Genomic DNA, 12,433 nt, shown 5'->3' on the forward strand with positions numbered 1-12,433 from the left:
TGGAAAGGTATAAACACATTGGCTTTACTTATCACATACCCAAAACCGAACTAAACCAGCTACCCATACTATCAGGGTCTATAAACCAATTCATGCCAAGAATTAATAACATGAGATAAATTCATCATATAAAACTCAGAATGACTTCCTCTATTTTAATAAGCCCATGAAGTATGAGATTCTAAACATCAGCACACTATGCAAAGAGTGACTATAAAGTAAGAGAAATCAGAAATAGGGAAGAATAGAGAGAGGGAGTGGGGTAGGGAGGAAGGAAAAAAGGAGAAGCTTATAGGAACTTAAAATTCAATAATTAAAATTACTTAGCTTTATATATCTGATGGGATATGGCTACCACTGTTGAGAACATTTTTGGAATTTCTCTTTTGAAGTAGATTTCAGGCCCAGTTTATGAGACACACATACACCAAACAAATCAGTCTCATCATTTTAGTTATACCGCATTACATGAGCAAAATGTGGTAAACACTGCGTAATAATTAAACTTATATACTCCCACTTAATACTGAATGACTTGGGTACCCCTCCCCCCAAAAAAAGCCTTAAATCTTTTCTCAACAGATGCTGAAGGTGTTCACTGAAGCTTTTCAAAATACTTTTCTCAATTCCCCAATTATCAAAACGTCTTGAGAAATGCTAGACTCCACAGATAACTATATTGCCAAAAGTGATGAAAGGACAAGTATGCATGATAAGCCTTGGTCAGTTGTGGAAAAAGGAACAGATTCCATGTTATCTGTATGGTTCTAAGAAGAGATCAAGTACCTACCCCCACTTTTCACTTAGGACTAAGGTTCAAGTTTTAATTTCTAATGCCTTTCACTTTTTATGTGTTTATCAGGGCACCTGGGTGACTTAGTTAAGTGTCCAACTTTTGCTTTTGGCATAGGTCACGATCTCAGGATTGTGAAATGGAGCCCTGCATCGGGTTCCACACTGGGCATGGAGCCTGCTTAAGATTCTCTCTCCCTCTCAAAAAAAAAAAAAAAAAAAAATCCAAAAAACCTACTGTGTCTATTCTGCTGTACATTGTTATAGAATTATAAACTCTGACAATACCTAACCATCCCCCTCCTGAGTTGTTCCTTGGCACCCTGTCTTTAATCCATATTGGAGCCTTCAGCTCACTGTTCTGTAAAGACCTATTTACTTACATGTCTTCCCCATCAGACTGTGAGTGGAGGGATCAAATCTGATTTATTGCTCTACTACTTAGCACAGCAGCAGGTGCACTTAAGGGGAAAATGCATATGACATACAGGTAATGCAAATCTCCATGGTGTATGCCCTGATTATTAATAATAAAGCATTATTTCATTCTTAGGTCATTTAAACAGACTCTTCCACAAGAACAACAGTGTTTTGGCCACGAGACCAGGCTTATTGGTCTATATCTTCTTTTTGGCTGAGAATGCCTGGAATTTCCACTTCTCCATCTCCTTCCCCCAATCCCTCAACAATCAGGATGAATGCTATTACTGTCTTTTGTATACCTATAGACCAATCATGTATCATTCATGTGTGACCTTGTTTCCCTTCCCTGGGCTTAAAAAAGGGGGGGTGGTAGAAGAGGGTTTAAGAAAAAGAGGGAGCACTTAATTATTACCAATGCTCTTTATTTTCTCATTAGCAATAAAAATCATATAGAAAAAACTATGGTTATGTGTACTTGATTTAGCACCACATCTGCACAGAATGAACAGAGTTCCACATAAAGGTACTATTTGCCAAAACTATGAAGATTTCAGTGATACTAATAAAAGTGCTACTGAGTAATAGAAATCTTTAGTCATTAAATCAAAGAACTTCAAATGACAACTGTTATCAAACAGGTCCTATATCTGAAATAGCTGTGAGTCAATATTGTAAGTGTGAGCCCCTAAGGGAGAAGAAGGTGAAAACATGTCACTCTGCAAGCGGCACATGTGGAAAGAAATCCTAAACAGAACCTGCAGGTAATGAAGTAGCCATCAATTAGGCCAAATCAAGAATGCAGAATGCAAAAGGTCAACTCCTAGAGCTGGTAAAATAAAAGAACTGCTAAAGAAACTGGCCAAGAATAGTTATCAAGGATTCAGATAATGGAAACACCCTAGTTACATAGTTTCTAATCACCTGCAAGTTCACATTAGCCTTCAATCTGCTTTATGTTCACATACACAATACCCCACCCCTACCCGCCCCTACACTACCTCCTATCAACAGTGGCTGGCTATCCCAGGGGGATTTGGTAGGCAAGGGAGACAGGAAAGAAATCCCCAAACCTCCAGCATTATGGAGAAATGTGTTCCTTAGAGCCAAGTCAAAATCATGACAACATTTTTACATGGTGCCAAGATACACAGTAATTTAAGGAAAATGCAAATTCAACAGTCACTAACAAAATTATGTTTAAACCACAACTCCTTTGGATACTTTGGATACTTATAGACTACTTTAATTCAGAAAGGCAGTACCACTAGAAAACTGGAGAAAATTGTACAGGTAGGAAAAAGGAGTGGAGTAGAGGTGTATGAGAAACAATTATCAGGAATGAAGGCTACGATTAAATGGCAATTTAAAACAAAGACCTCTAAAAATTGTTTTAAATGAATTTCAATTTAGTAATTAAGTATTTCCTTATCCTAAGGAAATAATCAGAGATAAAAATAAAAACTTATGTACAAGAGTGTTCATCATAACATCAGTAATAATTTGCTTAAACAGCTAAACTATACAGTGAAATAGTTTTTCAGTCATTTGAAACCCTGTATTAAAAAACTATTTAACAGCATTGAAAAATGCTTACCATACAGTATTAAGGAAAAAAATGCATAATAAAAAATGCTCAAAACATGTGATACCCCATTTTCTCAAGAAAAAAATATATGGAGCAGAGATAAAACAGAAATAAGCAAAATCGCTGTAAGTAGTTTCTGTTAGTAGTACCGTCAGTGACTTTCACTTTCTTCATTTTAAAGTATGACAGTGAGTATGTATTACATTTGTATAATCAGAGAAAGAACTTTTTTTTTTTAATTTTTTTTTTAAAGATTTTATTTATTTATTTGTCAGAGAGAGAGGGAGAGCGAGCGAGCACAGGCAGACAGAAGCAGAGACAGAGGGAGAAGCAGGCTCCCTGCCAAGCAAGGAGCCCGATGTGGGACTCGATCCCAGGACGCTGGGATCATGACCTGAGCCTAAGGCAGCTGCTTAACCAACTGAGCCACCCAGGCGTCCCGAGAAAGAACTTTTTAAAGTATGAGTCAGTCTCTAGGAATTTAGAGACATCATAGAGCCACAGAATATATACCACAAAGTAGGAATTCTATAAATACTCCTACATAAAGGACTGAATTGGTTGTCAGAATACAAAGCAAATAGTTCAAGAATCCTGATTTGTTAAACCTGGAACTTTCTCAAAATATTCCAACTATCTCAGAATAATCTAGGGTGCTTATTTGAAACAAAATGTAATTTATCCAACCAATATTTTGGGAAATAATGCCTCAGAACCCACATTTTTAACAAGTATCTCCAAATTATTTTTCAAGAAATAAAAATTTGAGAATCACTTCTCTAGACAGTATAATAATGAATAGCTTTATTATCTCCTATTATCTGAAACAGAAGATAATTCTGCATTCTCTTTTATTCCTGGTACTTGACTGTACAAAGTTTTATTGATATAAATGATCCTAAATACCAAATATAGCCAGCTTTTACTGGTATTTCCAAAACAAACGTACTGGTAAGCCTGTACAAATGATCAGCTATGAGTAAATTATCTACATTTTAATGACAAATACAGTAAATATAAGATCACAGATCACATTAGGACAAAATTTGCAATGCAATGTTATAGTTTTGTTTATATACTAAATACCTGCATAAAATACTTAAAAGTTCTAAGAGTAGAGGTTCTGCAGTCGCACATAGCAGTACCAGCTGTGAAATCGAAGGCTTCTCAGAACCCAGGTTCCACTTCTTTTAATATGAATAATACTATCGACTGCAAAGGTTTGCTATGAGATCAAATGTTATTTAGAAGTAACCACATTATATTCAGGCAATTAACCAATCTTACATGTAAAGGAATAAACCTTTACATAAATAAAACAATTTCACTGCTCAATAAATTGAAAAAATTCAAACACCTAGGTTTAATAATATTCAGAAAAAAGTTAACAGGAATATTTAAATTGTATGATTAATTTCAAACCTATGTTAGATTAAACTAAAAGATGACACAGTAGGTCTGATAAAATAAGCTCGGCCCATCTGTTTCAAAATGCAAGTATCCTCCACAGTCTATCTAATCCAGAAAGATAAAATGAAAACATTCCTTTCCAAACAAAGTCAACTTCAGAAATTTAAGGATAAATTAAAAATAGAAAATTATCAAAGAGAAGAGTCTTCCCTCAAAATACAATATTCAGTATTTTTTACTTTATTACTAAATACTGGCAGTAACTATATAGTGAAAACAACGACTTGAGGGAAAGAGAAACCACATTATTATTCTAACTATTTCTGTTAACTAGTGACCTTGCTCTGGGTCTCAGTTTTCTAATCCATAAAATGAGGTGATTAGCCTTGAGATCTCTCAGATTATTCAGGGTCTAACACCCTATGATTTTATGAAAATACAACGACCACAGTAGTAATAATAAATCTTACCAGTTTCTGATTTATTCAAAATAGATGAATAGGAGTAGTTTTGGCTGACATAATCACTGGTAGAGCCCACAGAACCTTCTCTTGGAAGTGGACCTATAAACCGGTCATGGACACTATCATCCCCAGCACTGGAATCCTCCTAAAATGCAGCATAACCAATATTTACTGAATGGCATATGTTGCTGAAACAATGAAAACAAACAAACAAACCACATACTAATTGCTAAGGCAATGAAAAAAACACAAGGTATTACTATTACCACCAAGACATTCAAAGGAATGTATGCCCTCACCATTTCCTACAAGAAGGCTCAAAAGACACCCAATGTAAAACACTTTGGAGAGGTGCTCGTGTTTCCTTTCAAAGTTCCTATTTTTCCAATTTCCCTTAATTCTCTTTCAAATTTTGTTTATATGAGAGGAAGAGAAAATTCCATTGTGAACTCTTTGATGACAGGGTCTGTCATTCATTTTTACACCATCCTTGCCAAGTAGACCTGGCAGGTAGGGCAAACTTAAGTATTGGATAAGATGGATTGTTTCCTACTGTTTCTAGTACAAAACTTGCTATTAATGAGAAAGATGTCAAAAAGGATTTAGGGATATAAAATTAGCATAACCAATTAAGACGGAGCTGAAGAGTAATTACTATGCATTTTATAACATGAATTCCCATATCACAGACCTAGAGTTCCCTAAATTAATACCTAATTTATATTTCAATGTCAATCAAAATCTTCTCATTATGTCAAAAAAAATGATGAGAAAGAGCAATTTCTGGTATTACTTCAGTATGGATGCTCTGTGTTTAATTATTGCCTACTGTCCAGACAGGTATTCTAATTCACAATAGACTTCTACATGAAAAGCATCACATATGAGAACTTTTGTGAGTGAAGTTTCATTGAAGAGAGGGTTCTGAAGAAGTCCATAAATTCTGTGAGCCTTAGTTTCCCCAGCCTGTAAATCAGACCAGGTTTTCTCAATCTTTTTTAGGAATGACCCTGAAATTACACAATCTCTAGAGCCACTGAACTAAACAGGAAAGCCCACTGAAATACGAAGAGAGGAAAAAACTAAAAGGATAGAAATAAAGTATGTAACTTGAAAAACTAGTTATTCCAGAAAGGAGGGTGGGAAGCAAAACTGGGGGTCTGTTCCTACCCTAAAATACAGAAAAATCTAGGCAAACTGCCAAGGATTTACAACAACCAAGCAAATGCCTAACCAAAGGAAGGCCACTGAAACACAGCAGGAGATCTCTGTGGCGTTTTAACTTATCCTAGATCTACCCAGCCCTTTATGGTGGTAGTCTCGAAGACGGCAACCTGTTCCCAATGCAGAAACAGACTGTACACAAAAGCAACAGTGCTATGGATGTCGACTGTTACCATGTTAACATATACACTTATAACAAGCCAACATAAAATAGAAAAATAATTTATTATATATAAATCACAAATTATATCTCTCCTCCTTCCTTTAAATACTGCTTCCAAATAATGACAGTACACAAAAATTATGAATACAAGGCTTCTAAATAGTTTACCAGTAGTATTTGAGGCTGTTCACCATCTTTATCCGTCAAATGCAGAAAGTTCTTCTTTCCTGGCTCAAAATTAGCATCAAGAAGAGATTTGTCACTGGTATGGTCCAGTGGAGCCTATGGGCATAAAATAAAATATATCAGATTATGAGAAACATTAATTATAATAATAAAACAAGTAATGTGTAAATGAATCTATAATTCTTGGGCTCAAACACCATTTTTTTTAATAAACATTCTGATAAATTCTGTTAATCTAGACTTGGAATTAACTTATTTACTCATGTATTAGGATGGCTAAGCCCAGTGACAGTGCATATACTGACAGTTATCCAGATGTGCACATTTCCCAACATCTAAAAAAAACTGGAGAGAAAAAAGGTAAAGAAGTATTACACAAATTTTTGTGTACGTATTACACAAAAAAAATTATAAACATCTGTGTTTTTGTGTTCTCTAAAATATATTCAATACAGTGTATAATGGATTTTAATGAAGACTAGCTAAAGATAATTTTATATAACTAATAACTGTAAAAACATGCATGATATATGAATATGAGAATTTGCCAATAAGCAACACACTAAGCAATCCAACCAAACCAATTATGTAATATACCAAAATGGGCACTTTCGGAAAGACTCCTTAAGGAACAGCCTGTCCTAGGTAAATGATAATCTATTTCAAATCCACTGCCATGATTCAGAGGCTATGAGGAGGACAGAAATCATCACTCTTCTGAAAATTAAACATCTAAGATACGTAGTCTTTATCTAACTCTTTTTTATCTGGTAAGGCAATTTCAATTCTCATACACTCTGATTGGTGGATGAGAGATGGAGCTCTGTACGCTCCAAGTCCACAGTAGGGACTCACCCACATGCTAGTCCATTGCTGAGAAAAATGAGAGATGAAATGAACCCCCCATTCTTTTGCTTTAAAACTATTTTGTTATATTAAAGAATGTTTTTAATGCTTCCAAGATATGAGGAATGCCTCCGTAGGGGACTTATTTTACAGAAATGCCTTTCTTAGGAACTTAACATTATATAAAAGTGTAAGTACTAACAACAAAAAAATAAAAACAAAAACCCTAACTGTAAAAGATGTTGCCACTTACTATCTGTGTGACTTTGGGCAAGTTAATTCCATTTCCCCATGACTCAGTTTCTTTACCTGTGACATGAGGCTGTAATAGAACCTACCTCACAGAGTGGTTATTAAGGACTGAATAAGGTTGTACTTGTATAGAACCTCATATAAGAACAATACTAAGCGCATAGTAAGTTTAAAATAAGTGTTAAGTAAATAAAATAACAAACATATGATCTCTCTTAACTGGCTCACATCTAGAAATCCATGTGAAAAATGGGACATAGAAAATCAGAAGCTGGGAGGTGGAGGAGGGGGCAACTGGATGATGGACATTAAAAAGGGGGCACATGATATAATGACCACTGGGTATTATATAGGACTGATGAATCACTGAACTCTAACTAATAATATACTGTATGTTAATTAACCAAATTTAAATTTAAAAAAGAAAAGAAAAAAGAAAATCAAAAGTGAAGAGAAGTCACAAGGGAGGAAAGGTATGTTTGGGTCCTTTACATTCTGATAAAGAACCAGATAATATAGCAGGAATACACAGGTGTTTTTCCTCAACAAATGTATATATCTGAGGGTATGAGGCGGTGGGTAGCTAAGTGGGCTATGTTTTCACAAAGCATACAGGTAGCACTGTGCAGTAAGCAGGTAAAAGTGTACTCACAGAAATATACAGTAAGCAAATAAACATACAGAAGTCAAGTACTTGAGAACAGTCATAGCTAAAGAAAGAGAAATAGGTAATCCTGATATACAGCTATTTTTTTTAAAGATTTTATTTATTTAGTTGAGCATGAGCAGGGAGAGGGGCAGAGAGAGAGGGAGAAGCAGACTCCCCACTGAGCAGGGAATCTGATGTGGGGCTCGATCCCAGAACCCTGGAATCATGACATGAGCCAAAAGCAGACAATTAACCAAATGAGCCACCCAGGTGCCCCATAACATAGATCCATTTAAAGCTAGTATAGATGTTAATTTAACACACATCTTTGGCATGCCTAGGGAGACTATCTATGAAGGATGCAAAATTAATACTATGAGGTCCCAGCCACCAAAATACATGCATTCCACCACATGGAAAAGACACAAATGAGTAACAACTATAATAAAAGAAGGCTAAGTGGCACAGAACAAGAAAAATGCAATTGGGGGACAAAGAAATTACTTTTAAAGTGGCATGAGGAAACATCATTTATGGATTCTTAAAAGTAAAAGATAAATAAGACTTGGGGAGACATACATGACAATACAGAACTATCTTTTTAAAAAGAGGCAACATTAGAAGTTACATGGTGATGTAACAAGGAGTATTCAAAGTTTCAGATTAAATATTATTTCTCTTTGCATATTTTTTTTTTAAACATTTTATTTATTTATTTGAGAGAAGAGAGAGACAGTGAGAGAGAGCATGAGCGAGGAGAAGGTCAGAGGGAGAAGCAGACTCCCCGTGGAGCTGGGAGCCCGATGCGGGACTCGATCCCGGGACTCCAGGATCATGACCTGAGCTGAAGGCAGTCGCCCAACCAACTGAGCCACCCAGGCGCCCCTCTCTTTGCATATTTTGTTGGACTACCAATTTTACTAATCAATTTCAGAGGGAAAAAGTTGGTTAATGTAAAGCATTAGCTCCATATTTTAAAAATGTAAATATATTATAGAATAGAAAGCAAAATATCTTGGATTTTAAGGGCAAATTAAGCAACATCAAACATCTGTGATTCTTCTATAGACCCAACTAAAACCCTGCTCTCCAAGTATCACACACATAACACATTCAATTCTATTTCCCATCAGAGCTATTTTTCCTGGAAAACTAAGAATAGCAATGACACAGGACAGAAAAAGGTAATATAAGCAAAAACATGGAGATAGAAAAGCATGGAAATCTGTGATAAGAAAACAAATTAGTCCAGTATCTAATTTTCTTTTCTTTTTTTTTTTTTTTAAAGATTTTATTTATTTATTTGACAGAGAGAGAGAGAGAGGGAATACAAGCAGGGGTAGCGGGAGAGGGAGAAGCAGGCTTCCTGTGGAGCAGGGAACCCACTGCAGGGCTCGCTCCCAGGACGCGGGGAATCACGATCTGAGCCTAAGGCAGATGATTAACGACTGAGCCACCCAGGCGCCCCAGGAATCTGATTTCTTAATTTCTGGGCAGAGAGCACTAATTGAAGGTTTCTGAACTGGAAGGTGACCTAAGTGCTACAATTTAAGATGACTGGAAACAATTCTAACAGTAACATGCAGGGTAATTTGGACAGAGAGACAGGAAATAAAAAATACTATTTCCAGTACTATTCTCAGGAATAGTTGATTGCACAACAATAGTACAGATGTGATCCAACTCAGTGGTGTCCTTTGCCACTCTCCAGTGCAAAAGTGATCAATGTCTTCTCTTTGCACTTGGAACAAACTTATAATATAGTATTTAAAATATATTAATGTAATTATTTGTCAGTATAATCATTTCTACAATTGGAGACTGTAAGATCTCTGACTCAAAAGTCATGATACCACCAACCTTCTTGATCAGGTGCCTACCACTCTATCTGGTACATAATTACTATTAACATGAGTGTGTATCTTTCCTTTCCTTTTTCTTGCTATATAAATTTTTCTCTTCTTTTCCAAAATTTAGATTATAAAGTACACATGATTCCATATCCTGCTTTTTTCCCTTAAAAATATAAGATGAATAGGGGCACCTGGGTGGCTCAGTCGGTTAAGCACGTAACTCTCTTGATTTCAGCTCAGGTTACGATCTCAGGTCAAGACCTCAAGCCCCATGTAGGGCTCCGCACTGAGTCTGCTTGAGATTCTCTTCCTCTGTCTGACTGCCCTCCTCCCAACTCAGGCACATGCTTTCCCACTCTGTCTCACAAATAAATAAATAAACGCACACACACACGATGAATAACATCCTATGAAGTAAATGTTGGAAAATTTTCCATAGTTGACACAACATGCCAGTCCTTTTACATGAGCAAAAAAACTGATAAAATGTCCTTATACAGACTTTAAGATAAGCAAATGCTGAATCAGGAATGAAGGCAAAGGGATGAAGAAGGATCCAATTATTGAGTTATACACAGGCTCTTAAGTTATTTATCATAGTTTTGCTTATGATATTAAAAAAGGTTCCAGGATTTAATATATTTGTTATTAACAACAACAATAATGACTATGATATTATTAGCAGCTTAAGAAAACATGCTTTAAGTCTAAGGTTTTTACCATATCAGCAGTATTGATTCCATTTCCCCACACTAAATCAAAGGTTCCATTTATGTAGCCTACTTTGTTGGCCACATCTTCAAAGAGCTTCCTGAGTGGAGTAGAAGCTGGTAAATTTAAAGTGATCCGTTCATTCACTGTCTTTGAATTAGTAGTATCCTGTATTATACATAAAACTCTAGGTTCTTCAGCAGCATTTTCTATCTGAAATTAAAACAAACATCATTTATCTTTAAAGAAAAACAAAATTATAATTAGCCATATTTTCTATGATTAAATATGAAAATATCCCACAAAATATTATTTTCTCCAACACCATCAGGAGAAGCTTAACTTTTTCTCTTCTTATCTTCCGTCAATCCAGAATAACATGCAAATCTGATTTTATAAATCTCATTCTTTCCTCTCAAAATGAAGGGCAGCAGCCGTTGATTTGGGGGTATGTCTCGCCATCCCCATAATAGGCTTTACCGAAATACGACCTGTACAAACTGGTGCTATTTGCAATAATTTATTTCTTTCCTTCTCTTTCACAGTAAGATCAACGCCATCCTTTTGTTGCTTCTGTATTACCCATTTTAAAATAATAATTATCACTGACTAGTGCTGAAGACAGGAGAGCCACAAGGTTTTCTGGTTTGTTTGGTAGAGTAATACAATTATAATTTGTTTCTGTTATATATAATTTTGGATTTGCAAGAGATTATTTAAATTAAGGTTAATCCAAGTAGTTTAGAACAGAAATAAATTCTACAAAAGAAGTGTAATGTTCAAAACAGATTGGCTACCATGATATTTTGGACAAATCAAAATATTTAATTATAAACAAAAATCCACTTAAAAATGAAAAGGAAAATATATTTCTATTAGAGAAACAGGAAAATAAAAAAAGAACATTACTAATAAGCTTCTAAGAAAAGAGGAAAAAAGCCTTCCCCTAAAAACTTTAAGGTGTTATAGGGGCACCTGAGTGGCTCAGTGGGTTAAAGCCTCTGCTTTCAGCTTAGGTCATGATCCCAGGGTCCTAGGATAGAGTCCCACATTGGGCTCTCAGCTCAGCGGGGAGCCTGCTTCTCTCTCTCTCTCTCTCTCTCTCTCTCTGCTTGCCTCTCTGCCTACTTGTGATCTCTCTCTGTCAAATAAATAAATAAAATCTTAAAAAAAAAAACAAAAAACTTAAGGTGTTATATTAACACATACGGTTGTTTTTACATCTTTTAATCCTAAACTGAGAAACATAAGAGTGGGCCTTTTTAAACTCTTATTTATAGTAAAAGAATGAACAATTCAAAATAAATTTCAGGGGCGCCTGGGTGGCTCAGTGGGTTAAAGCCTCTGCCTTTGGCTTAGGTCATGATCCCAGAGTCCTGGGATCGAGCCCCGCATCGGGCTCTCTGCTCAGCATGGAGCCTACTTCCTCCTCTCTCTGCCTGCCTCTCTGCCTACTTGTGATCCTTGTCAAATAAATAAATAAAATCTTTAAGAAAAAATAAATTTCAAATACAAAAGATCCATTTTCATAGTTTCGACAGTATACTTCAGAAGTAGATTCAAGATTTCCAGCTATGAGATACCATAGGGCCAGATGTTAAAACCTCAGATAACACTGGGTGTTGTACATAAAGAAAGAATCTTGGAACACTACATCAAAAACTATTAACTAAATAAATAGACAAACCTCAGATAGGCTGGAGCTTATGGTGCAAGGAAGATTACCTTACCAAAGAATTAAGAAATCTGGAGTGCTGATTTACATCAGAATGTACCTGTATACATCAGAATAGTGATATAGCAACATTGTATGACCAGACATTAGCTATTCCTGGTTCTTTCCCCAAATATGTCAGCACAAGGTATACACACTCC

The 12,433-nt window shown here is 35.7% G+C and overlaps 1 protein-coding gene across 3 annotated transcripts in view; it reads right to left on the minus strand.

Moving 5' to 3' along the window:
* The window catches only part of LOC111159391 (ubiquitin specific peptidase 47), a 111,544-nt gene that overhangs the window by 56,523 nt on the left and 42,588 nt on the right, over nucleotides 1–12,433 (minus strand). For 2 of the 3 annotated variants that reach the window (XM_022521808.1, XM_022521809.1), the window contains exons 2-4: nucleotides 10,568–10,771; nucleotides 6,230–6,343; nucleotides 4,681–4,819 (exon numbers count right to left, since the gene is read on the minus strand). In XM_022521808.1, coding sequence (XP_022377516.1) covers nucleotides 4,681–4,819; nucleotides 6,230–6,343; nucleotides 10,568–10,771 — 457 coding nt within the window. The remainder of the gene's footprint in view (nucleotides 1–4,680; nucleotides 4,820–6,229; nucleotides 6,344–10,567; nucleotides 10,772–12,433) is intronic. The other variant, XM_022521810.1, reaches the window with a different exon arrangement.

The sequence above is a fragment of the Enhydra lutris genome, unplaced genomic scaffold (assembly GCF_002288905.1).
Source record: "Enhydra lutris kenyoni isolate GAN:26980312 unplaced genomic scaffold, ASM228890v2 scaffoldscaffold68, whole genome shotgun sequence".
In the NCBI taxonomy this organism is placed as follows: domain Eukaryota; kingdom Metazoa; phylum Chordata; class Mammalia; order Carnivora; family Mustelidae; genus Enhydra; species Enhydra lutris.